This window comes from Rissa tridactyla, chromosome 5 (assembly GCF_028500815.1).
Source record: "Rissa tridactyla isolate bRisTri1 chromosome 5, bRisTri1.patW.cur.20221130, whole genome shotgun sequence".
In the NCBI taxonomy this organism is placed as follows: Eukaryota; Metazoa; Chordata; class Aves; order Charadriiformes; family Laridae; genus Rissa; species Rissa tridactyla.
The window spans coordinates 64,972,453-65,000,107 of NC_071470.1; the positions used below are offsets into that span (position 1 = coordinate 64,972,453).

The following is a 27,655-nucleotide window of genomic DNA, read 5'->3' on the forward strand; positions in this document are numbered from 1 at the left end:
TTCTTTCATACAGTGTCTTGTTCACCATTTTTCTTCATTAGATCTCAAAAGATCTTTTGATCTTGAAGATATCAGCTTACATGTAGCTGCTTCCTATAAAGAGTCATAAAAGGCTTTGTGCTGTGAAGTCTGTCTGCTATTTTTAATATTTTATGTCTCTCCCTACACAATCACTAAGTGTAAGCCTCCACAGTATGAAGATCAATCTCCTAGGGAGCTGAAGACTGTAAAACTGTCCAGCCTTTCTGATGAAATCTATAGGAGTAAACTTTTTCAAATTAAAAAGCACCTCAGCCACCTCATGTTGAAGGTACATATTTTTGACGCAAACTTTCTTCACCACAAAGAAGACAGTAAAAGCAAACTGTAATTATTCCATTATTATTGAGTACATAGTACTGTCAGTGAGAGAGAGAGAGACATGTATGTGCTCCTTATGTTTTGGCGTGACTATGTTTGACAGCCTTAAGTTTTTCAAAAAGCAGAGACTTCAATCCTTTCATGAATCTACCTTTAAATCACACAGAATTGAGAGCCTGTCACTCCAACTTCAGTGGAATCTCAAACTGAGACTAGAAACAGGCATAAGACTACACGGGAGAGACCACTGAGAACAACCCTTGCTAGAGCACTACTTACACTTCTCCTTTGGCATGCTGTAGATATTGGAGAACCCATCAATGCACCACAGGAAGTCTACAAAAAGGTACCTAACTCAAAACAACTTGCTTTTAACTGAAATGAGCTTGCTTTTAACTGAAAATGGCTGTGGCTCCTACTAAAAGCAGAATTCAATCTTGTAACAGAGCAAGCTCGTCTGGGCTAGAATCCAACTAGCTTCAGGATTCTAGTCAAGCCTAAGTGAAAGATGTAGGAATGGACAAAATTCTGGGAAAGTACAGAAGTAGAATGTTACATATTTACACATCTAAAATGTTCCTAAGAAAAATTCTCTTTAGATACTAAAAACTTTCTTTAGCTAAGGGATTTTTTTAATGTCACATTCTTAGGTGTGACCTCTGAGGAAAGACTAACAAGTTGGACTTATTTAATTTAAAGACAAGATGAAAGAGAAGAAAGTGGTATTCAAATACATAAAAGGCTGTCCCAGAAAGGAAAGAAAGAATCTATTCTCCGTGTGTCTGGAGAACAACGTAAGTAGTAACAAACTTAAATTATAGCTACAAAAAAACCTCAGGTTAGACACAGGGAAATTTTTTTCTGATAAGAATTGTGAAGCGTCACAGCAGATGAAGCTGTTCTCATCTCTGGGAAACAGGCTTGGTTTCTTCTGCCTGGGGAAGGAGATAGTGGACTTGGATTTTCTGAGGTGCCCTTCCAACCTTCTCTCTCGAGGTTGAAATCAGTCACTCACACATTTGAACTTTACATGTAGCAAATGAATAAATACACTGGAAACTTAACAACCATCTTTAAAGGGTCTCGTAAATTATTTCATTGTGCATTCAGACCTTTCTTCACATGAAGCAGGATACAGTTAGTCCTTGGCTTTGTTTCTACCATTTATAGCTCTACGAAATTAGAGAGTCTTGAAAGATCTATGTTCACACCCTCCTTGTAACCATTGCAAAGCTACAGCTACCAAGATTGTACTGGAGCTGCAGAAGCAGAGGGAAAGGCTGTGTAGCAGCCCTTTCCAGAAGAAAGGAGAAGATTAGAGAAAAAGATATAGATCACTTCCAGACAGTCTTTTCGAGACTTCAGTGAGGAGAGTCAAGGCATTTCTTTTCTATAGAAAGATTAGTACGGAATTACTAATGTTTTATATAGAATAAATGGATAGAAATCCCAGCAGCTTTCAAGTTTCCAGTAGCCCAAACTCAGGCATCTATAACTGTCCCCAACGTGCTGCCTCTCAGTGTATCTTTTATTTCAATCACTCCTAAGCTCATGGTAAAACCAAACTTTTACCAAATGCATTTCATTAAAAAAAAAATATATATATAGAAGCAAAAGTAGTATCACATGCTACCACCTCATCCCCTCCAGAGCAAAAATTAATACTGCTTATTTTCACATCAGTTTTCACAGAACTTTGGGTGATGCAAACAGCAGCAGAAGCATGTGGTTAATTCACTAGCAAGGAAAACTCAAAGTTTGTACGGTGAGGTACCAAAAACTAACCCCATGAAAGTCAGGATACTCTAATTAATCTCTGGTCTCAGCCATTAAAGTGGATTTGAAATTTTCTGTTAGCTAAAGACAATGTGAAGGTAAACAGTTAAAACAGGAACAACAAAACAAAAAAGAGAGAGAAAGAAAAGTAAAGAACTGAAGAGGAGCTGGCCTTCAACTTCTCAGATTTACTCCAAAAACCACTTAAGTTTTTGCAGTTAAGAATAAGCTACTCCAACATAGTGGAAAGCTCACTAATTAATTGTTCAATAAAGCCTACACAACCCATGATAATTTTAATTATATTACTGGCTTCAAAGATCATACAAGAAGTTCTAAAAAGAACAGCTTCTTCACACATCATCTGTTATTGCATACAACTTGAATTCTAAACCTGTTCCTTCATCTATACTAAAAAAATGGCATTTTGGTGCTGCAGATTTCGAGTCCCCAGACAACCATCACAGAACATTTGCTGAACAAACCTGTACTTTCCTACATTGTCAGATAAACAATCCAGAACGTGAAATAAAACTCATTTCCCCTTATCATTTAGATAAAGGTAAAAGCGCTCTCAATCACCTACAATTTGGAGCTTTCTGATGATACACTACTCTTAAGGGAACCAGCGAAGAAAAAAAGAAAAAACCACGGAAAGCCAATACAGGTGAAGGGCCGGGGTGGGGGGGGGGGGGGTGGGGGAGCGGGGGAGGCGGGAGGAAATGCTTGTTAGCATTGCTTGAAAATCATAGTCTTTTTACTCTGAATTCTGCTGTTTATGAGATTTCCATCATATTGCCAAATACCAGAGGCTCAATCCTTTGGAGTTCTCCTCCAAACAGGTAAGAATAACTTTACATAGATAACAGCTATTGGCACAAGATTTGTTGTACTTTAATGCTGTCCAAATGAATGACTCATGCGAGGCGGCTTTCAATTTTAATCAACATAAAACCCTGCTTCAAACTTACAGTCAGCAAAAAACCTTACATGACCTCTCACACTTCTTACAATCAAGCCAACAGATTTTTCTACAGAATTTGCATATTCTAGAGAACTATAAACATCCAACAATTTTTTGTTGCCATTATTGTAAAGTTTCGGGTGTGGATGCCTCTTGTTACCTGTTCAGCTTAGTTAACTATGAGGTTTCCCTTTTCAAATATGAGTAGCAGAGATCAGGAGTTAGAAACAGAAGAAAAGCTGTGATTGTCTGGGAACCTGCAGAAGGAGCCATGACACTGAATTTAGCACCAGCGTGCATAGAATAAGAAATAAATCTGGTGTCCTTTCTTAAAAAAAAAAAAAAAAAAAAAGGATACCTAAGTTCTGGGGCACAGTTTCCACTATGTTCATTTTTGGTAAAGAAGATGTAACACCAGCTTGAGAAAACTTCTATGAAGTTCTTAAGCAATCACAAATTTGTTCAGCAGCTTTTTTTTTTCTTCCCCCTTTTAAACTGTTCTTTTCTTGGGTCCCTAGTGATGAGGTACAGCTACTTGCATGCGAATGCAATTTCAGCAATGCAAATATGTGGAAATCTGAATTCATAGCTTCATTTCCCCCCCAGTAAAAATCTGTTTGATCAGACCACCTTACATTAAAGTCATTGTGTTAGAAATACTTTAGTAATTAAGTTTTAGGACACTTCACAAGTAAAAATCACTTGACCATAATCCAATATGTGAGAAATCAGTACATGAAAAAAAGTCACAAGATTTGAAGTTTCTTGAAAAGACGTGCAGAAGACAGCAAGAAACTTCATCTGTGAATGACAACAAAATAGCTCCATCTGCACCAACCTGCTGGGAGATGTGGAAATTCACAAGTCTTTTGTGCTTTGTTAATTTCAGCAATTCACCCAAGCAAAAATCAACTAACACACACTAAAGGTGAGTTTAGTGCAAGCTTAAAAACATCATGTTATTTAAACAGACGTATTCCATCTAAATTCTCTGAAATTGACTCAGGAGCTCTGGTCACAGACGTCTTTCGAACTGAGCAATGGCTGCAAAAGAAATCAACTCTGCAGGTAGACTAGGGCTACACTTCTAGTAATGTCCACTTTCTGGGCTGTGAATTAATCAAGCTCTGCTTTCCACCACCACCAATCCTAACTGTAGCACAACATATGTGAATTATGTGCCTTCCCCTACTGTCTGAAGGTGTTTCATGTCATCTCCGTTGTCTGAAAAACATAAATCAGAATCATAAGGGTAAATGTCTTTTCGCAGACTAGTTTGCACAAATTTCAGTATTATCCACGGTTTATATCATAGTCCGCTATGTCCTCATGGCCTTGGGTAACTGATAGCCACCTGTATTCCCACCAATTGCTGGAGGTATAAACTTGCTACAGCAAAAACAAAACCAACCCCCATTCATAACCCTAGAGAAAGCATTGCAGAATTTGGTTTGTTCTCATTTTGACTTTTCTGTTCAAATAGGGAAGAATAGCCTAATAGACCTTTTCAATTAAATTCTTTCAGTTTAACACAACATTTCTTCTTACTTTTAGAGTCTGTAACACTCCTGATATTTCCTTTACACTTTCTCCTTCACTTTCACCTAAAATTTGAATATGAGGCTTCAGCACTCTCCCTTACGTTTAAGACTGCCTTCTGCTCCAGTACTACGTGCACGAGGAGAAAAGTGCCTCAGAAGTGATGCTGTAAGCAGCTGTCAGTGCAGCAACAAATGCATATTTGTATAGATTAGCCCTTCCAGCTCTTCAAATCTGCAAGATCTGCCCCTGAAAGAATTTTTAGGGCATGTTAAAATTATAAATATAGGAACAATTTTTAAGAGAAGACATTCAGACAGGAGGAGAAAAGTCTTAAGTCTCTGGGTCATCACTTGCACATGTATCATTATGGCCACCAGGGTTGCTGAAAACCTATTTAAAAAGCCTTCTTCAGAAAAAGATTAACTATTTTAACTAGTGAACTTTATATTGTTTATAAACTGGCACACTACAAGGCATTAGAAAGTTTTTCTTACTAGTTCTAGGACAATTAGCACAAAAATAGAATGGTGTAATCTTGTTTTAGCACTTATGAAGAGAAGTCTTTCCATTTTAGGCCATGAGTACACAGCTGGAGCAGCCGTTCAAAGCAGAGCAAAAATTTGACAGTCTTTAAAGAAAGATCTTTCCCCTCTTCAACTGAATAAAGAAAATTAAAATAAGGTAAAAAAAAATAATCAGTGGAGCATTTAAGTGAGAGCTTTATGCTGTTTCCGTGCCTTTACACAATGCAAGAGGCGATCAGCTGACTGTTAAATCTTCCGAGAACTCATTTCACATTACAACATTCATTTAACAAAAAGCATATATAAACACACCAGACCAGAATACTGAGGTGCTCAGTGATGTCTTAGAAACCATGAAAGATACTAACTTATATTTTTGTTACACATTTTTTGCATGCTTTATGTATTAACTAAAGTTCAATTAACAAATGATCAAAGTATTTGATGGTGGGAAGGGGACTGATTGTCAAGTTCCTCTTGTTTGTGGACAGTGATTGTACCATACAGGCAGCAGCACAAGCTCACAGCACTGCTGTCAACAGCCATCTCCTGGTCCCCTGCCACAGTGCTGAAAACTTATATTCCCAGTACAGCACCTTGTCTCTAACACCTCATCTCCCTTAAATCTGAAATATGGGAAGGAAGACTATCTACCACAGCTGCTTTTGAGAGCAGATCAAGGTAGGTGGGCAGCAAGGGAATACATGAAGGCTCCAAAAAAAAAAAAAAAAAAAAAACTCCTTGACTGAAACTCTTGTACTACAACAAAAGTATTTTTAGCGTAATAATAGGAGTTCACATCACCACTGCAAAAATTGAGAAGGGAAAGACTAGTACCAGATGTTGTGTCATATTTTATTTTTCCAGAACAAAACCAAGAACCCTGTATATTGACCTAAATATTCAGACAGCCCATCATTAAACCCTGCATTCATAAAAGTCTTACTTAAAAAGCTAAGTCTGACTCACGAGTATCTTTTATATTCCTATATTGCATTTTTGTCTAAAGAAGTTTACCTAACTCCTGTTCTTTTGAGTAAGGCAATCGTGGTTAGAACAGAGGAAGGATTCCAGTTCTTGGAGATAGCTTGCCTGTACTAAATTAGTATGATTTCCTTGTAATAGACTTTTAAACATAAACGGGCTCTTACCAGATTAATCCACTTCCAGGATTTTAAAAGACTGCCCAAAGCGAGATGGCCAGTCTGCTATTCCATTTATAGACACTTAATTTCACCCAGTTCCTAGTCATTAGAACTTGAGAGGACTTAATACGTCTGAAATTAGGACCTTAACAGCTGCTAGAAGTTGCATCTTCACTTAGCAACAAACAAAAAAAATCCAGAATTAGTATTGGTTTAGACTATTTGTTTTAAGACACTACACTGAGAACAATGTAGATGTGCATCCTGTTTATTCAGCAGGCAAGGACGTAACAGCCATCAGAAGGCTCTTTTACACGACCATGACAATATAAGCATGCACTACAGTTCAACCTCAGTACTTGTTTACCCACTCTTAGTTGGCAGGGAAAACAAAGAAAAAAAGAGACAGGATTTTTTTTTTTTATACTGCAAACATCATCCAATAAACCCTTAAGTACCACACAAAGTTATGTCACTAGACTATACTAAAGAACTTCAGTTTAACTAATATTTCAGGAAACTTTTACACTAGCAACACAATCCACTGAAGATCTGTTGCTAGAGACACGCCTTATCCTTTCTGGATTTTCCTTCACTGTGACCCAAAGGCATAAAGACCAATATACACATGCTTGTGAAGGCTGTGCTCAAGACAGCACGTTGTTCTAAATGATCTATGGATATACACTCTCACATAAACATTAGTATCCTTACAGAAACAAAATTCTCAGTGACATACTGAAGAGACTTTGGTTTGTTAAGGAACACTAAGTTAAAAAAATTATTTATATTTTCATTCAGCTTAGACAGCTGACAAACCTTCTAAGGGGCTGAGTGAGCCCTCTCGATAAATTTCTGACCCACTCAACACTTTGGAGTACTTATTTTTTAAGTAGCAATACAGATTTGACATAACCTGTACACATTGTGAGAAGTAACATAAGGAGTTAATTGACATTTTCCTACCATACTTTTAGACAAACATAAAACCGATGTGCTGGATCAGACCCAGAGATCCATTAGTCCAGTTTCCTCTCAGACAGAGCACAATATTGGAAGATTTTGCAAGGGTCCTGTAAGGTCTGTTTCAGGTCTATGGAGGACAACTGCCCTACGTTTATGGCACATGAAAGCCACTGACTAGGCATCTCCACTCTGAAGTAAATTAAAGTCTTTTCAAAACACTGGTTACAACTGAGGTGTATTAATATACAAATGTAAATAAATTCACTATTAATAATAAATTTTGTTTACAAAGTAAATATTTATTTATGTCAGCTATAAGGACAAACTTAGATTTTTCCATGGTAGGTCTGCAAGCTCTGACAGAGATAACAGCCATGAAACAAACATGTTTTCAACAGTCAGACTCTTTGGAAGGAAGACCTAAATAGAAGCCAGCATTTTTTTTATTTGGGTTTATTTTCGATATTTTTTTTTAAATTTGTTTTTACCTTTTAAATGCTTCAGCAGGGTTCCTCTCACATTCCCCGGGTTGCAAGAGACTTTGAATAGCAGGATCTCTTAGTTTGTCCTCATATCCCTGGATCAGTCCACTGCGGCAGATTTGTGTAACTAAACCTCTAATAAACCCTCCAACACACAGAGTGTCAGAGTCTTGGGCCCTGCAGAAATGGAAGGCTAGAGCCTGATGATGTAAGCCTCTTTGTAGGTTTGCAGGTGAGCTTGGCCACAGTAACTCAGTACAGAGGGCCGTCTTCCCACTACCGGGCCCTCCTACCAACAATACACCCCAGGCAGCTCCTTTCCCAGAGACAACACCGGTATTATTCCCAGAATTCGCTACAAGAGATGGTTTGTTGGCAGCACTACTGCTGCAGTTAGCTTTCTCCTGGAGGCAGTGCTGAAGCTTGTGGAAAACCCACTCCCTACAGTAAAACTGCTTTCCCTGCAGCAAGCTGGTTTGAGCCATTTTATAAAGCTTCTTCTCTTGGATTTGTCATAAGCAGCAGTACACCTTCAACATCTCAGGGTAGGGAGACACACATTCATCTTGCACAGAAAAATCTTCTGCACAGAACTTGACAGAGGTTATGGTAATCGGTTAACCTTTCTTGTAGAACTTCACAGCCTTTTCTCAGGAAGGGCGTCACTCCATTTGTGGGCTTTATTACGATTTGCATAACACAATCACAGTTCAGCTGACATCATGAAGTGGTGTCTGATACCAATGCTCAACAATACTTCTCATCTGGCTCAAAAGTTCATACAGCTCCATGGCTGCATCTGTAGTTTACACAGTTGTGTGTGTTCCCAGTATACAGGGGAGACAATACATCTGGAAAAACTGAGAGAAAGCCAACTTTTCAGTGTATACTAAATGCTTTTCAACTCTAGGCATTAATCTCTCTGGATATACATCCAGAAAAAGCTGTCCATAATAAAATGTTCCTTCTGGGAATTTTATAGAGAAAGTGATTTTTCTTCAGAGTCCTATATACATACCACAGATGTGGATAAGTACCACTTACTAAGAAACGGGCAGTTTGGACAGCGAGCTTTGCAGACTTCATACATCTGGGCGAGTGTCTGAGAAGTGCTTCAGATTATGGTTTCTTATGCAGTACAGATGACAGGAAAAAAAAAATATGTTTACAGCTTCTTATTTCAATACATTTGTAAGTGTCTTCTTCAGGAACTTGGATTCTTACTGAACCTGTTCTCAGGTATCTTAATCGCAAGATGTCAGAAGAGACAACATCTTCCCCTAGAGCTCTGAAATAAAGAAGACAGCACTTTTAACCCTACATGCAAGTCATAATTCAGTCAATTGCAAATGCAGACAACAAAAGAGTAAAGTCAATGGCTTTTATTCTTTATTTTTGCTTATACTATTCAACCAAATTAATCTAAAAAGCTGTTTTAAAAAATAGTAAGTTGTTGTTACAAGGTAGGATTAGCCACATGTAAAAAAAAAAAATAACAAAAGCCAATAAACAGATATGACAGTGGCCTCAAACCATAGGAGAAATAAGCCTTGCATTTTCTCCTGAGAAGTGAATACACCCCTTTATCTGAGAAACATTCTTCCTAACAAGGCTCCATCATCCAATTCTCTCTACACCCCATTTTTCTACTGCTGGCTACAGGGTTTTTTGGGGTGGGTTTTTTTTGGTGGTTTTGTTTTTGAAGTTTATTGTAGAGGGGAGAGCTGCCGATGGCTCTCTGCACACTTCTTTGTTCCCGGCTGGCCGGCGGCGGGGCGCCCGGCCGCCCCCCGGGTCACGGTTCCACACAACACAGCCCCCCCCCCCCCCGCCGCCGCCGCCCTTGTCACCGCTCCTTCCCCACCGCGAACAAAACCCTTTTATCCCGGGCTGGGCTTTAACCCCACGCTCCGGTTTCTTTCAGCCGAGACACACACGGCTCCAAAAGTCACTCCGATCCCTCTGGAGAAAAATAAAAGCCCACCCTGAGCGTAGCGAGCAGCTGGGCAGTTACCCCCCCCGGCGCGCCGCCACCTCCCCGCCCGCCCTTCATCTGCCTCACACCCCCCCGGCGCGGAGCACCCCCGCCATGTCCCCCACTCCCCTCCCCCAGCACACACACAAAGATCCCGGGCACCGCACACACACCCCGGTTCCCGCTGCCGGCCCGGCGCCGGACAACAGCCCCTGTCAGTCCCCTCGCAACGCCCGCCCGCCTCAGGTACGGCCGGTAACGGCCCGCCCCACCACCAACCGCCCCAACGGCCGCCAACTGCCGCCGGGCGAGGGGCCTCCCCGCCGCCGCTCGCTCACCTCCGCGGCTGCTCCTCCAGACTCTCCCCGCAGCGGCGCGTCCCTCTTCCTCCTCCTTCTTCTTTTTCCTCCTCCGGGCCCTTGAGGCTCTCGTCGCCCAGCGCCGCCGTTCCAGGGCCGCGGCTGCCCTACTCCGCCGCCTCAGCCCCTCTGGAGCGCTCTCCTCACCGCCTCCTTCACCCCCCCTCCCACCTCCCTCCGCCCGACCACGCCCCTCGGCCACGCCCCGGCACGCCCCCCTCCGCGGCCACGCCTCCTTCCCGCCCGGCATCGCGGGGGGGCCGAAGTAGTGCTGAGGCGGAGGGAGACGGGCGATGAGTACCCTTCACACGCACTCCTCCGCCGCACCCCCGCTCGCCTCTTCCCTCTCAGCGCCGGCGGCGGCGGCGGGGCCCTCTCGGCCCCGCTCTCCCGGCCCGGCCCCGCAGGGGGCGGCAGCGCGGCTCCCTCCACCCCGAGGCGGCGGGACGGGGCTGTGGGGAGCCCGGCGGGGCGGGCGGCGGCCCAATCGCAGTGCCTGAGACCCGTCCCCCCAGGCCCGGCGTTACCCAACCAGCCACAGCCCCGCTGGAGAGCAGCAAAAGTTAGAGAAATAAAAGGGTTTTTGGCTGGAGACGGACCAGACGTTCTTTCAGCCTCTCGATGCCTCACTGCTGAGTCCAACCCTGGTGTAAAACGGCGTCCGCTGGCCCTCTAATGCGAGACGTGATGTTACTCTTTTTTTAACCAAGCGAGGGCCTAATAGCTTTTTTTTTCCCCCCCTTTTTACTGCACTATTGCCTTTTCTCATTTTGCCCTCAACTGGCCTGTTTCAGACAGAATTTCATCGCTCTGACGGTGGACACGCAGCCTCACAGGATACGTGCAGCAATTTTTAAAGTGTTTTTTCCCCCTCCACTTTGTTTCTGGTGATACAAAGCCAAAAATCATTTTTCTGAGTGGCTTTGCCACAGCCAGGGCCCAACCAGAGGGATGAGGAGCAGCACCTGCATCTTAAAACACCTAAATATAGCGACCCTGGAGCTTTACAGTTTGCGGATCACCACAAACTATTGAAAACATTGCCCTTAACATGGAAGAAAATAGGGTAGAATTTGCTCCCGCACACCTTTGGTTCCACCCATGAGAAGGAGGAGAAAGTTCTGCTTCATTTTGGCAGCGCAAGAAGCAAGGAAGGGAAGGATTTTCATGAAAACGTGCTCCCCTCGGAGCCCCCTGCATTATTTATGATAAGGCACTTTTCCCATTAGCCGTTGGATCAAGGTCTTTATGATTACTAAATAGTGCCTTCGTTTTAGCACAGCTCTGTATGGTTTCATATACCAGGTAATTAAAGTATTGTGGAGTACACACTGAATATATCCATATGACACAACAGAGTGATTTAGGGCCCTTCAAGGAGCGTCCCGAGATTCTTTGTGGGAGCGAAATGAAAAATTAAATAAATTCAGTTGGTACACTGAAGGGCTTAGAAAAACAAGTCTGCCTGCTTCTGAAAACCAGTAGAACAAGTTTGAAGAACCTTTGGAAGCAGTGAATTACAAATTTGCAAAGCAATTGGGAGGGAGTGGGGGAGAAGCAGAAATAAGATTAGTAGTAAGAAAAAGTTGTGTGGTTGTTTTATTTTGAGGGGGTTTTTTTTAAGCTTTCTTCCTAGGTTGTTTTTTTTTTAACCATACACTTTAGGCAAATAGGCTTCTCTAGGCTTTTTGGTTTTCCTCCCAGCTGCACCACCCTTCCATTTTGAAATGTTGTGGAAACTCAAAAGACTTCCAAAACTGATGCTAATACAAGTTCCACGAGACTTTGAACTGTAAAATCTTTTAGGTTTTTTTCTTTTTTTTTTTTCTTTTATCAGTAACGGAATAGAGACAGATAACATTTGGAGTGATGGGATTGCAGGTCTGGTCAGCTGAGTTGACTAGAGACAAAACAGAGGTTGACAGAGGGAAAGAAATTGTAAAAAACCTGCAAGAAACAATTGCAGATTCAACACCTTAAGAGACAGATCTTAGGCATAAACATTAGACTGGTAGATGATGCAGGGGGAAAAAAAAAATTAAAAAAAGGATAAATTGGACAATAGTGAGACCTAGGGGAAAGTGTGGCTTCTGCCTTTCTGATAGCCAAGACACAAATGAAAACCCAGTTTACATGAAAAGGTGCTGTCGCATTTCACAACATCCAATAGGAATATACCGCAGCAGGAGGAATAATAGCATGGCTTGCTAAAATCAGAGATATTTAAATGTAATCACGACAGAGTTCTAGACAGTAAGTGTAAAAACACAAACGTTCCCATGCTAATGTATAAATCCTACAACCGAACAGATGACAATAATTTGAGTTTAGCATGGGACAGGGGACACGAAATAACTACCCCCCAAAAAATAACTTGTGGGTACATCACCTGAGCAAAGCTTCCCTTCAGGATATCACTTCTACAGCTAAAATGAGTTGTGGGAATGACAAGGGGAAGGAGGAGAGCGGAAGGGAGTGGGGAATAGAAGTTGCAAAAAAATGCAACAGGCTTACAATATAATTATGCCCTTATCGCTGGTAGGATTTTTAGTCTTTCTTTCAAAAGAAGGCAAAATATTGCAAGAGCCAAAGTATGACCTGCACGCTTCTTTCCGCAAGGACCTATGTGTGATCTAAAGGTGAAGGTTGGGGGTGGCCTTGCATTGGCCCCCCTGAATTACTATTAGGAAGCAAAAGCATATAGGCACTTTCAATGATAAATCCTTTTTTTTAAAAAAAAACCAAAAAACCAAACCACAAAAAAACCCTAAAAAAGTTCAAAGGGTTAAAAAAAATGAGATTGTCATGGAGCAAGAGGCACAGCTGCTTAGGCTGGGATCTTTCATCTGTACACAAAAAGCTAAGACCCTGAAGTCAACCTTCAAAAGCAAGGAAGGCATTTTGTTATCAAGTCTATTTGCATAGTACCTCCTATATATAACGTGACAGCTTAGATGACATCATCCTAGTGAATTATTATAGCTAAGAGTCAGATATTACTGATACAATTGTGCAATGTTGTAGTTAATGAGACGGTATCAGGATAAGAACCAAACCTTATTTTGTGGTTTTGTATAACTTAGTTTGACATAGATAGCAAACCATCCGTGATCTAATTGGATGCAACCTTGCAGGCTACAAGACTGACAGATAAGAGCTAAAAGAGACACAGTGAAACAGATCAAAATATCCTATCCAAAAAAAAACCCCAAAAAACACTGTCTTTTTTTCTAGCTTCAGTGGTCTGAAGCTGTAGCAACCTCCCTGCTTAACCCGAGCCATGTTGCAGCACCTGGTTTTAAAATACGATGGGAGGTTTCTGTCATGCCTGGTTTTAGGTACACTTTCTGTATGTACGCTAATGAAATACTAGTTTAGGCTAAGAAAATGAGAAGAAAATTTTCGTAAAAAGACTGCACAAAAAGTTGTAACATTTTGAAGTCTGTGGTGACACTGAAAAACAGAGCGCTGTTATGCTTTCTAAATGACTTGCAGCATCTTTTTGAGAATATTAGGAAAGACTATTATGTGTTTTTTCAATTATTTTAACAGTTTCATTATGATGTTATTTGGATACGAAAGCAGTCAGTCCTGAAGGGCAAGAGAACATAATTTATTATAATGAGAAAGGCGGCACAAAGCTGATACTGAAAGTCCATCAAAATCCAAGCTATCATTTGTAAACTTTTGTTTACTTGGTAGTTTGAAGCGTTACTATGAGTTTGTCTCTTTTGTCTTGCATGCGTGACTCAGAGCCGCTGTGGGTCCTGTGGTCCGGGCTGCACCCACCATCCAGCCAGTTCGGAGCCGGCTCTGCATGCCAAGGGAACGGAGCTGCAGATCCATGCAATAAAGCTTTTGGTAGGGAGTGATTCACATCCCAAAATAAGTGTTTTGCAAGGGTGGGCCTGAGGCATGATTATCTACTTAAACATGCAGTAGTCATTTTGACTGCTTTTCTAACTGTTAGTTACTGATTTTCATGCATAATTACATATTAATTCAGATACTTTCATTCTCTGACAGGTAAAATTAGTGAAGTTGATGTTAAATCAAGATAGTGTAGACTTAGTATAAGAACATTATCATAAAAAATTTATAATTTCCCAAGCAAATAGCGGAAGTTGGGGTTGTTCAGCCTAGAGAAGAGAAGGCTCGAGGGAGACCTTATAGCAGCTTTCCAGTATCTGAAGGGGGCCTGCAAGAAAGCTGAAAAGGGGCTTTTTATACAAGGGCATGTAGCAATAGGATGAGGGGTGATGGCTTCAAACTGGAAGGGGATAGATTTAGATTAGATATTTGGAAGAAGTTTTTCACTATGAGGGTGGTGAGACGCTGGAACAGGTTGCCCAGAGAAGTTGTGGCTGCCTCCTTCCCTGGAGGTGTTCAAGGCCAGGCTGGATGGGGTTTTGAGCAACCTGGTCTAGTGGGAGATGTCCCTGCCCAGGGCAGGGGGGTTGGAACTAGGTGATCTTTAAGGTGCCTTCCAAGCTAAACCATTCTGTGAAGTCTTATGGCAAGGCATTTCTCCAATACTGATGTTTCAGGTCTCTGTTCCAAAGTCTACCTAGGGTGAGATGAGCTTTCATCTCGGGCCTCTCAGTATAAGATGCCTCTGCAAAATAATCTTGGAAGCCCTGTACATGGGGGGCTCGTGTTCAGCCTGGCATCCCTTTCGGCGTGGTTGCTGCTCCACTGGTTGCTTCTCAGCCTGAAGAGATGCCTGGGGTTGCTCTGTCCCACGCACAGAGCTCTGCACCTCTCCTTGGGTTTCACAAGGTTGCTGCTGGTCCAGTTTTGAAATTCAGCAAGCTCCATCTGTACTGAAGCTTGCTGTTTGCGACGCCAGTGACTTCTCCCACGTAGTGCAAAGTTCTTCACAAGTTGCACTCTCTGTCATCATCCAGGCTAGCAATAAATAGGCTGGAAAATATCAGCCCCAAGTATTGATCTTGGAGCCCCTGCTAGTCACCGTTTGCCACATGGACCTTACACTACCAGTCATGATTCTCCGAACCAAGTGGCACAGCCAGTTTCCAGCCCACCTGATCATGCATTCCTGCAGGCCATAATTCCTCAGCTCCAAAATGAAAATGCTACAGGGGATGTCAGAAGCTTTGCTAGGGTCTGGTGAGCTCACATTCACCAGCCACGGGGTTACTCATGGCCAGTTGTGCTGGTAAAGCACAGCTTGCTTGATGACTGTGGCACATTACTTGGGAATGGACTCCCAAGAGGATGTGCTTCATGAGCTCCTCAGAAACTAGGGTGAGGCTGACCATCTAGTTCCCTGCATCATCCGTCTTGCCTTTTTTAAACAGGAACATAACACTGTGGGGTTTTTGCGCCCCCCCCCCTCCTTTTTTTTTTGTAGTTATCAGGGACTTCACCTCATCGCCCTGATTTTCAATAGATGAAGGCAATAGTGTTCTTTTACATAAGAATATAGCTAGGAAGTATAATAGTTCCTTTCAGCTCCTTCCTCAAGCCTTCCTCATTACCCAGTAATTTGGTAGGAGTACTATCTATCCCATCTATTGAAACTGGATCTCTGTGAACAAAGGACACAAGAATGATTGAGCTGAAACAAAATTAAACAAAAGATTCTGGATAGGATAATGCGGTGGCTGGAACACTCGGCCAGGAGAGGAGGGAGCTGTATTCTCTCGTTCCCCCTGAAGAGGAAATTGTTCCCATTTCCAGGCTGACAGCATTCATTTCTAGGTCATTACAGGAGCTGCCATCACAACATATTCTAGTTGTACTTTGGTAGAAAAATGGCTACTGTGCTTTGGATTAGAAAAGGCAATTAACTGCTCCTTGATAAACAAGGGCCAGGATCTGTGCCCTCTTTCAGATACAGCATCTCATCTGTCCTGTAGCTGCAGAAAAGGGAAGGGAGGAGGTTTGCATCCACATGTCCTCATCCTTAGTGCAAATACATAGGTGCAATAGTGGATGGTCATTCTGTAGCTTAAAAACAGAATTGAGACAAACTCAAAAAGACCTGCTGTGCATGCCTGGAAGAACATCACATGGAGTTATAATGGTGATGGTATCTACTATTATGTGATGCTATCATCCTAGAGGTACAATTGCTTATCACCGCTACACTGTCAAGAAGAAGCTTCTGTAGATGGCTAGTCAAAATGGGAGCCTAGTTTAAAAGCTCAAATTTGCTTCTGGAGTAGCCTTTTTCTTCCTCTCTTTTGAGATGAGAGCACCATCCTCCCAGTGTGGGCACTGGGATTGCACACTAAATTTAGCCAATGGCCTAGGAGACATTTAGGCTTCTTGGGCAAAACCCCAGGCACTGGCTTTCAAGATTTGCTGCAGCATCTTTTTTTTTTTTTTAATATATATATATACAAAAACATGCATCTGCACAGAACTAGGAAGAGATGAATCCATTTAATAATTGATACTCAACCTCTGATACTTGTAGGGCACGGGTTTAGCTGGGTGCCTGGAAAATGCATTGCAATTTTTAGGCAGCTAAACAAAAATAAATTCCAAAACACCTGCTTTTAGCAGCGAAGAAATAAGTGTTGATGTAGTGCTCTGGAGTGAGTGCTATAAGTCTCTCCAAGCTTGTGTCATTCTAACCTGGAATATTGCTCTGCATATAAGAACACGAATATACTTCGGGTCCCTCCTACCAGAGAGTAACATGTTATCCAGTATTTGTGCAATATGAATTACAGTATAACTTACCACTCTGTTTAATAACAGTTGACAATGCATGAAGCCAGTCAAAATTAATTATAAGGTATAATATTCTGGACAACAGGTGCTGCAGTTGATAACTAGTTCTATTGGATGAAGATGTCTGAGGAACTGGGATGAATTTAAATGTCATTAAAATGATGGCAAGAAAATGTCTATGGAGTGGGATGAAGAAAATCCACAGCAGTAAGCCATAAGAGAAAACTAACTCTTTTTGATCTTTTACGCGAGTGGGATCAAGAATGTATTCAGTATCGTTCTCAGACTGGGTATGAAAAAGCTAACCAGTTGCCTAAGAATATAATCCTTATATTAATAATCAGAGTTACTACAGTAACAGAAGACTTTATGCTGGCACAAGACTTTGTAAAAACTTGTTGAACTCTAACAAAATATTTTTGATTTATGTGAGAAATTAATAAGCTGTAGACTTTGGGCAATTTTGTATATAGATACCTTAAGTACATACTATATATTCCTCGTGTAATCTCACTGTTTTCATGAGTTTGTGTTACAGGCAGTGTCTGAATGCTTGCCCTGACCTGCTCTGTGAGCTTGAGCAACTCATGTCACCTTAAACTGCTTCTATTTCCCCATCAGTACAATACAAATGGTAAATCTTTCCTATCTCCTTTCTTATGCTGGGTCACACGGCAAGCTAAAGCAAGATCTGCCAAAGTATTTTGTACCCCTTCAGTAACGCAAGGTAGCCATAGACTTGCTCTAACCTGCGAAGTTTGACTGATGTGTCATTGACTCAGCATAAACTATCCAGTCTAAACCATAAATAATAAACAAAATAGTTTTTGCTGTATGTGCTCTTACAAACCTCTACCCTAAGCCTACGGTAGCTCACAGGCTTTTGTGCGAGAAGCCGTGCTGATTTACAATAAAGAGTCAATTTATCTCATTTTCTCTCTGCGTGGTTTACCCTGTCTCAAGACCATTTCTTGTTGTTTGTGAATTCATGCATTTTAAATGCTATTCTGCAATCCTTATGCTGGCAAGTCGCCCATTTGACAGAATCCCCCCAGGGTCAGTAAGCACTTGCTGTTGCACCTCTGCTGTTCTTCTGAATTTGTGGGTGCTCTGCAAGTCATGTTAGAAGTGAGAAAAATCGCAGGATTTAATGTTGCCTGTCCTTTTGAACAGCCTTCACCCAGACAGGGAGCAGCCTGCTCCACCTGAAGCTGGGCAGGCATTCCACCATTTGCTGCATTAGCTGCAAGACTGCTGCAGCTATCAAATGCAAATTTGGTTTTATCTGTAAGCTAAGCTTCCAGAATTATCAGCGTTTTGGAAAATAATATGCAATGCAATCATGCTGGCTTTATTCCTTGATGTGAGGCATGCTTGAAATAGGAAATGCAGGCATTCCGTTCTTACAAGGAGACTCAAGGAACACAAAGCACATACAACAGCACTGGAGCAGGCTCAGAGCTGTCTTGGTGGCCCTTGGTGGCAACATGGCTCGTAGGGTCATGGGACAGCTCTGGCCTTCGCTTTGCCCAGGCTAAGGCAGGGAAGAGGAGGGTAAAACTACTTCAGCATCTTCCATCACTGCACTCAGCTCTATTTGAAAAGTCATATCCATTGCTTCTAGAATTATGTTTATGCTTATAAATACAAATAACATAATTCTAAAAAAATTGTAATATAAAATATATTTTTTTACAGGCTGGGGCCACTACAATGTTACAGACACTCAGAAAATGAAATTATTCACGACAAACTGCAATCAACAGGGATAAAGATACAAGAGATTTTTTTTATCTGACTGCATCTATGACATCACTTGGTTAGTCCTTTTCTAACACATTTCTTCGCACAGAGAAAATGCACAGTGAAATGATGAATATTTTAGAGCATATTTGGGGTAAGTTTGCTCGAATTAATTGCAGGTCTTCTGAATCTAGAAGAGGAGGCTAAAATATATTCCTAGAAATGTACTGTTAGGCTTTGAAAATAAAATGAGACAAATTAATGCTGATTGAAAAAAATTTGCATTTTGTGTAGAAGTTAATTTAGTTTGATCGTTAATGTCCTTTGATAAGCAGAATTTTATTCACTTCCCTAAAAAAAGAAATCGCTCTATTTTCCATCTTCCAGACTGTCTATTCTAACGGGTTTTAAAAATCCAAAATAATTCCTTTTATAAAGGGAATAAAAAAGAAAGAATCAAATTATGTTTCCTTATACAACACAGTACAATAACTCAAAACTTTAGATGCATACTGGAAGAGAAGACTCCTATCAAAGCAACTAACTTTTCCACTTGCTTTTTTTCCAACACGACAAAATTGGTGTTTTATGAGCTAAAATTTAGTTTGGTACATAATAGTAAAATGAGATTTTTCTGCACTACAGAAGTCACATAGTTAACTTACACTTTACAAGGTGAAGGTAACTCAAGAGAGATTCAGAAAGTACATAAAGTTGATTCAGGGCAGATACTAACTTTGGATATTAAATGGTATTTGTAGAAATTCACAAAAAACACTGCTCTCCAAAGTGCAATGCCTGCAGATATGTAGGTAGCATCAGTGAAGATGCACATAGAGCTGCATTAAACACTGCAAAAAAAGAAATGAAATAGAAAATACAGGTAGCTTTCCTCCGCAGAAGCAGCAATCAGAGGAGAATATTCTTTTCTGTGCCTGTGAAGTGTGCAGAAAGCCACTGCAACCTAAATAGTAGTAATAAGAGCAACAGCTTCTACAAATACCCTTTTACAGTAATTGGAAAAAGTTCTCCTAAACTGACAGACAGACTTTTTTTGCAGGTCCAGAGGAGGGCCATGAAGATGATCAGAGGGCTGGAGCACCTCTGCTATGAGGACAGGCTGAGAGAGTTGGGGTTGTTCAGCCTGGAGAAGAAAAGGCTTGAGGGAGACCTCAGAGCAGTCTTCCAGTATCTGAGAGAGGCCTACAAGAAAGCTGGAGAGGGACATTTTACAAGGACATGTAGTGGTAGGATGAAGGATAATGGCTTCGAACTGAAAGAAGAAATTTTTCACTCTGCGGGTGGTGAGACACTGGCCCAGGTTGCCCAGAGAAGCTGTGTCTGCCCCATTCCTGGAGGTGTTCAAGGCCAGGCTGGATGGGGCTTTGAGCAACCTGGTCTAGTGGGAGGTGTCCCTGCCCAGGGCAGGGGGGTTGGAACTAGATGATCTTTAAGGTCCCTTCCAACCCAAACCATTCTATGATTCTATGATTTTCCAAACTAGTTTCGATTTCAGTGGTGTTTGTTTTGGACCAGTGTCCCAGGAACCTGGAAAACAAATACAATGATGGCTTTGAAAGAGCTTTTCAGCAGCACTGAGTGTGATGATACATTACTGAATATCTTACTGTTCAATATTTACTATCTCCTACTGTTCTCTATTAACTATGTCCTGCTGTTCAGCTTGCATTACCAAATACCCTGTCTTTGCTACATTGTGTTAGCACACACACATTCCAAACTCCAAAGTCAAAATCCAGGCTGCATCTTTGGAGCTCAAAGGGTTTAGGTGCAAGTTGTTTCCATGAGTGCCTCATCTTCATAAAATCCTGTTAACACTTTTATGAAGGGGACGCTGAAATTGAAACCTGTGAGGAGAGATGAAGATCTGGCTTATGCAGCAGATGGTTTATGATGATGGTTTATGACTATGGATTACATTGCCCAAAAGCATTAAAGGATATTTCGATGTGGAGCAAGACTCATTGTTTTATTTTAAGCTTTCTCTTGAAAGCAAGTGTCATAAAAAAGTCTAAAGGTAATACATACAGAGTTGAGGTTAAAAGAGAAAAAAGCATTAATTTGGTGATACAAAAAAATATTAGTACTAATCTCTATTGAAAACAGCATATTAAACTAAACAGATTGCCAGTCTGACCTATTTACCTCCTTACAGGCGAATTCCTGCCATCCTGAAGCTGCAGGAAGAGTGGGAAAAAAGCACAAAATCCATTTTTTTTTGCATAGTCATAAGCAGCAAAGGGCAAAAGATAAATTGTTTTTGCTGGCTCTACTAAGTCTTAGCACGAACACTCCAGTACCTTAAAGCTGGATATACTTAGCCACATCAAGGGGTGGCACATAGGGCCTTGAAGCTGAGGATTTAGCAGGAGGAAAAAAAAAAAAAAAGGATTTAAATGGATTAAGTGGATGATGGGACTCAAGCAGAAGGAGGTGGAGATAACTTTAGCTATCTGGTAAGTGAGAAGAGGGAGAGATGATAAATGGAGGCCTGAAGCCTCCACAGATTAAATTATCTGGGTGGGAGGCAGGTGTGAATTACTGAGGAAGTGCAGGGACTAAAGGGATTTTTGTATTTGCTGGTGTAAGATAAGTTCCCATTCCTGTGACACGGTCACAGCGGTGGAAGTGCTTGGAGCTGTGTCTACCCATATGCATATTATCTAAAGACTGGGGAATAATTCTCAGTGTGAGAAGAGGAGGAACCTGTAGCGTCTCACTAGGGGCTCAGTGGAGTGAAGCAGAAGGGCAGCAGAAACTTCAACCTTGACACGCATAGGAAAAACTCAGTAGTCACCAAGGCAAAGGCAATCTTAATATAATGGAGAGGACTGAAAGCAGTCCAGCAAAAACTGAGGAAGCTGCCAGTACAGCAGAGAAATGCTGCAAATGTTGGAAGAAATCAATTAGATATTCATGACACCAACAGGTTTTCAATATCATTGCCGAGAGTCTCATTTTAAAATACTTTTTGCAACTATTTTCAGACTGATCTGTATTTCTCAAGTGGTAAGAAGCTGTTTGGTGGCTGTGACTCCATTATCCTATCTACCCTGTTTTGCTACAGCTTTTAGCATGTATTTATTTTCTTTCTCTTTGACAGCTAATCAAGAGGGTAATCACTGTCACCCTTACAGTAAATCAAAATGAACAGATTAAAGCCAGGTTTATCAGAAGTTCTGTCAGGTTTTTGTCAGAAAAATAGAAAATAAATTCAATGACTTTCTAATTAAGAATGATAAATTATGGCCCTACAGTAAGCCACTGTATTAACTCCACATATTAAGACACTAATTAGCATCACTGCCATAATAGAAAACCAATAATTGCTTCCCTCCTTTGACAAGTGTTCCACCTTTCAGGAATCACCAATAGAAGGCCAAGTAGACACTTCTCACTTTGCAACAACAGCTTTTAGGGAAAGTGAAAAATGAAGCGGCTGTTCTCAAGGAGTTTTAGACTCATCCGTGTTTCCTCTTGCACTATATTCACAGCATTAAATTCAGTGGAAGAGGATTAAATGTTTTACTTCTAATTCAGAGCATTATTACCGGAGGTAACGGCATTTATGTGTATCAGCTGCTTTACAATCCTATTGACATAAACTAAAGTCAGATGTGACCAGTGTACAAGTGCAGTGGTGACCACAGCAGTTGTCCCAGCTTTGTCATCCAGCAAGACCCTTTGCTCTCACTTACTATAAATATTTTTTCCAGTCATTTCATACTTACATTTTCTTCTCATTTAAGCCACACACCCTAACCGTGTGCATGGGCTGGTCATGTTTTTTTAGCGCTTCGCGTGCATTCTCAACAGAGGGTTACAACCACTAAATCCCCTACTAGCACGTTAAGTAGCTAGCTTCATTTTTCTAAACACTCCTGGAGATCCACCCACACCATGAAGAGTAATTCCCTCCAAGTGAAATCAAATTATATTTAATCGGGAAATTTAATTATGCCATGGCAATAGGTATTTTTCAAATGCCATAGATTAGATGGATTAATCAGATGCTCAGGAGGTAGGCGGTTGATATTGAAAAGGCAAAATCTGTTTGCACTGTATGTACAGACAATTCTGAAATTGCCAGCCAAATGAGAAAGGAAGGATTTGCATTGGTGCTTTTGATGAGAAGTAGATTAGTAGAAGCTGTGCAGTTAAAACAAAACAAAACTAAAGCAATCGCCTTTTTAAGCCAAGCTGAAGAGTGCAAAAACAGTGTAAATTTTCAATACAGCATCACTGGATGCTGACTGACACTTTCAATATTATCACATTATAAATGTATAATAATTAGATGGAGAATTCAGCTTTCTGAGGAACATTATTAACTGTATTACAATTGCAATCAACTCAGGAAATCGGATTCCTGAATACACTGAAGCCAATGCCTGTTTTTATACACAGTATCTGGGAGGGAGAAGCGATAATGAGCGCAGGCAGAGTTAGGGCAACACAACACAAGTATTTTCGGAACCTAGACCCAGATTTTCCTTAGCTCATGTCTGAACTGGAACTGTTTCCAGTTCCACAATGGGGTGAGACCCCAGTACAAAAGCAGCCCCTGCCCTGGAAGCAGCTTGGAGCCAGAGCAGGCAGAGCAGCAGCAGCCCTCGTGGGTATGGAGAGAGAGGAGAGTGTGTGTGTATATAATTATATTCATGTTCTGATTATGTAGCCAGATGACTCAAACACATGTTGCTGCCATTCCTAGGAGCATAGAAAATTTGGGCCACACCAGTCGCCGCGAAAAAAAATAAAATATATATAATGACTGTAATCACACTGGTTTGCAAGCAAGGCACATTGTCACCTTTATGAAAATCTACCTCATTAAGAATAACATCAATGTGACATTTTCATTTAATCCTAATGACTGCATAATTATTAATTACAGTAGCTACAGAAGCAAAATCCCAGGGAAGCTAGACTCTCACTCATATCATTCTTCACAGTTGCCAGGTACTTTTGGATTACTTTACCCAGAAAACAAAAAAATCATTTCACTATTATTTTTGAGAAACAATCAGGAATATAGGAATTCTGCCACAGTCACTGAAGATTCTTCTACATCAGGATTAAGTAAAAGAATTATAAATAACATTTCTTTTTAAAATTGTTCTGACAATTCAGTTTATTCACATTACACCCTGAAGTGTCAATATATTGAACGTACACATCAAATAATATTGTTAAGCATTGTACTAGATCCCTCCGAGTTAATAAGTTAGGATGATTCTCATTGTCAGTGAGTTACAAAATTATATTCTATTACTAATAGAATCTATGCTAATTTAAACATGCTGTCTCCTATTCAAGCTTTTGGTACTTCAAATATTTCATTTAAATTAGTGAAATAAAACTATTTTTTTTATTTTAATCAGTTTCAGATCATTTGAGCTGTGCTTATTGCAATTAGAAAAAAATGCCTTTTTAGCAAGTTGAAGAAGAAAAATTGAAATTGACAACCACACAGTATATTTTTTTATAGTTAGTTTTTTGAGATTACAGGTTGAAAGGAAGAAGGGTTTCTGATGCTTTTCAAACTTGTCAATATTTGCATCCATTATTGGTTTGGTTTTTTTCCCCTCTTTGGTGCATTAAACAGATGATGTATTTAGAATAGAAGTTGAAGCAGAGGGGGTGGTGTAACTCCAAGTATTTTTCCCATACTGAAGTAATGAGCAAGATTACCAAAGACAAAGATAAAAGTGGTTGAAAAATGGATTAAGCTACACTAATTGTACTCAGTGTGGTGGTCTGAAAATATATAAATAACCATAAATTCTATTTTTTCTTACAAAGGTTTCACATTAAAAATAGCATTTTAAGACCTCTTTGTGGAGTTAATTTTGAAGAATGGCAGTGTTCACCTGAGGTAAGCCTCAGCTAACTTTCAAACTTCCATTTATGTGTTTTAGATAGAGCCATGTTTCAGTGGCTCTATCTAAAACTTTAATCCTAATTAAAGTGAAATCTCTGCTTTAACCCTTACTCACATGTCTAACTGTATGAACGCATCATCTCCCAGAGTCCTGTGGGACTATCAGTGTCTTTAAAGCTGATTTGGATCTGGCCATGGACCCTAAATAACTCCGTTCCTGTTTGCCTGTGGAGTCATATCTGGCATTTGTGTATATATATGTTTATGTCAGAGGAAGCTACATGCAGCTAGACATTTGATGCGTGTTTATCTACCACACAAAAACCTCTGTCTGCCTATGAGGACCCAGGTTACTCATGAAAGGATACCTCTACTGAAGATACAATGGATGACTTATTAAAAATTAGATCCTTAAAGCTGAACTGTTTTTCTTTTATTTAGTATATGCATCTGCTCAGATTTATACATATTAAATATATTCATACATAAGATACTGTGAATCTTCATGGAAATTTGGAGCCCTTTGAAACTTCACTAAATATCAAATTTGTTCTGTCACGGTCTATTAACAATACAAATAGGAACACTTTACAGACTGCTTGGTCAAGAAAAAAAAAAGATTATTAACCAGCAAATCTTTGCTTAAGAGTGAGTGCCCCTTAACATACCCACGTCAGCGCTGGGAAATTGAAAAATGTTTCTGAGCCAGCACTCAGTGAACACCAACACATTTCTTAAATGGATGCTGGTATTGCATCTGTTGATGCAATATGCATCTATTCAGATTTGTACACATTAAATCTATTCATACGTGAAATACTATGAATCTTCATTGCAATTTGGAGCCCTTTAAAACAAAATATTGCAGCTATTGATGCAGTAGATGCACAAGTGTATCCCAGCAGAAAACAGTAAGGGTATGCACTGCAGTAAGGCGTGATACAGCAGTGCAGCACCAAGAGCAAGGACATCTTTAAAAAACCATGGGACTAGAAATGCTGTGACTACTGTGAGGGGTCTATGCAAGCATTTTGATGAGTTAGAGAGAAGGCAAACACAGGAATATGTGGAAAGGTGGTTTTTATGGTCATAAAATGGCAAGCAGGTCTGCTACAAGGGTGTCTGGCAAGAGCAGTGTGCCAAGGCTGTTGATGTACCAAGGAAAATTGAGAGGGGAGAAAAATTAGGAAGTCTTGATAGGGAAATGTGAAGCCTATAAAAACCATGATTGGATTTGCAAAGCTTTGTTCTAAAGGTGAAAAAACAAGGTCAATAATAGTAAGAAACAAGATCCCGGAATGGGGAAATTTAATTACAACACCAGTTATACACTCTGTAAAGAGTTCTGGGACATGGAAGACAGGAGAGCGAAAAGGAGAACAGTTTGGGCTTTAATTAAACACAGAACATGGAACTGGCCCTCTAAATCAATCATTATTTCTAGGAAGCAAGGACAAATGCAGAGCTGTGCAAATGTGTGAACAGAATTTTGGGTAACAGCCCTGCAGATTTCTCCGAGGAAAACACTTAGACAGATGCCAAGTGGGACTACTTCTCCTTATGTTGAACCCAAAGGCAACAAAAAAAAAAATTAAAATTACTTCATGGTATCCAAGAAAAATCTAAAAGAAATCTTGATGTGTAAGGCTCAGTTTATTTTTTCCCTAGGTCTGGAGTGATGTATTGGAAGGAAAACAGTCTAATGGCCTGATTCAGATAAAACTCAGACACTACTTCTGGCAATTCAGGACAGTTTTCTTCCCACGCAAAGACTAATTTTTCTGCTCTTGTTACATACATAATCACGATTAAAGCATTGATCCGGCTTCTTCATGCAGTTTAAACGTTTCTACATCCATAAACATGAACAGGAACATGCTTACTTACCTTTGGCCAAGGATCTTAGTCCGCTTGCCTTCTGTGGTAAGTGGTCTGAAACGGCAGCCTGGCAGAAGATCAGAAAATTTGCTCACTATCTTCATTCCGAAATCCTATCTGAACAGATTTCTCGGTTATAAACGGTCACTGAGTCTTTTTCAGGAGAATTGACAAAAGCATTTATTTTTAAAGCCATGAAACAACAGGTTCTTGGTGATGACAATTGAAAATGCCTATGGTTGAAATGGCAGGAAAGGGAACATGGTGAAGGTTTATTCCTTTGCATCCCACTGTTTCTGGGAGTAATATTTCTACTGCGTATTTTTCACGAACCTTGTCCTAATATAATGTGACAACAACAGTCAGAAGTAGCCAGTGGTCCATGACTTGAGGACACCAACTGTGACAGGAACAGACTTTGGATGGGAAAGCAGATGAGACTAAGACAAGACAAAATAGTTCTGATGAGAACAGCAGGAGACTGGACAGATGCTGTGAGATACACGGATCCTAAATCTATCAGAGTTGCATAGTTAAGGCTGTAGGAAGGAGAAAAAAACCACTGACCATCAGTGAATGCAACTCAACTGGGACAAAAATATGCACAAGATTTCCTCATGTCCACTGTGACTGGAACACCATAATCTTTATACCTCTTTCTAGGTCTGCTCTGGAGCTAAACCACCCTTGTATGGTGTCAGTGGCACACCTGGTTGTGACAAAAATACTTGTGAAAGGAGAGTTCCACCTCTGACCACATCCAGCATCAGTTCTCAGACAGTTGCCTTTGCACCTCTAGGATGCAATGGAAATTGTTTGTCACTTTGAGTAGATTATAGGGGGTCAGAGGAATAAAACTATTATTTACCCCCCCACACACATCAGTCTGGAAAGGTTATAAAAATGTGTACATTTAAAAGCTCAGTAGCTCTGCACAAATTTATGGTCATTCATGAATAGGAAGTATTTTAAGCATGTAAAGTGCTCAGTCACATTCTTAAAAATTCAACCATCTGTAGTAAAATTAACCTTTGTTTCTCACTGACATGAGCCCTGTCCCATGCAAGTAGTTGTGTCCAGGAAAAAACCCCACACCATTTATATAGCTGTCGGTTAGAAGGTAACTTCTATAGTTAAGGTTTTATATGTAGCATCTAGCATCAGATAGTGGTATGCCAATATTTACTCACACTTCCTTTGTTGACTCTCATGTCTGGTTGGCTGCTCAGAGTTGATGTGTATGGTTAATTCTTGTAAAGAAAGAGTCATTTGACTAGACATAGATTTAGGGTTAGAAGACTCCACATTTTCCAAGAAAGCATTCTGTAACC

At 40.6% G+C, this 27,655-nt stretch overlaps 1 protein-coding gene across 1 annotated transcript in view; it reads right to left on the reverse strand.

Annotated features, from left to right (window-relative positions):
* ANKRD50 (ankyrin repeat domain containing 50) overlaps positions 1 to 10,251 on the reverse strand; it is a 43,434-nt gene extending 33,183 nt beyond the window's left edge. The window contains exons 1-2 of the mRNA XM_054203258.1: positions 10,073 to 10,251; positions 7,766 to 9,047 (exon numbers count right to left, since the gene is read on the reverse strand). Of these exons, the coding sequence (XP_054059233.1) occupies positions 7,766 to 8,244 (479 nt within the window). The 5' untranslated portion in view covers positions 8,245 to 9,047; positions 10,073 to 10,251. The remainder of the gene's footprint in view (positions 1 to 7,765; positions 9,048 to 10,072) is intronic.
* Positions 10,252 to 27,655: the final 17,404 nt, after the last annotated feature.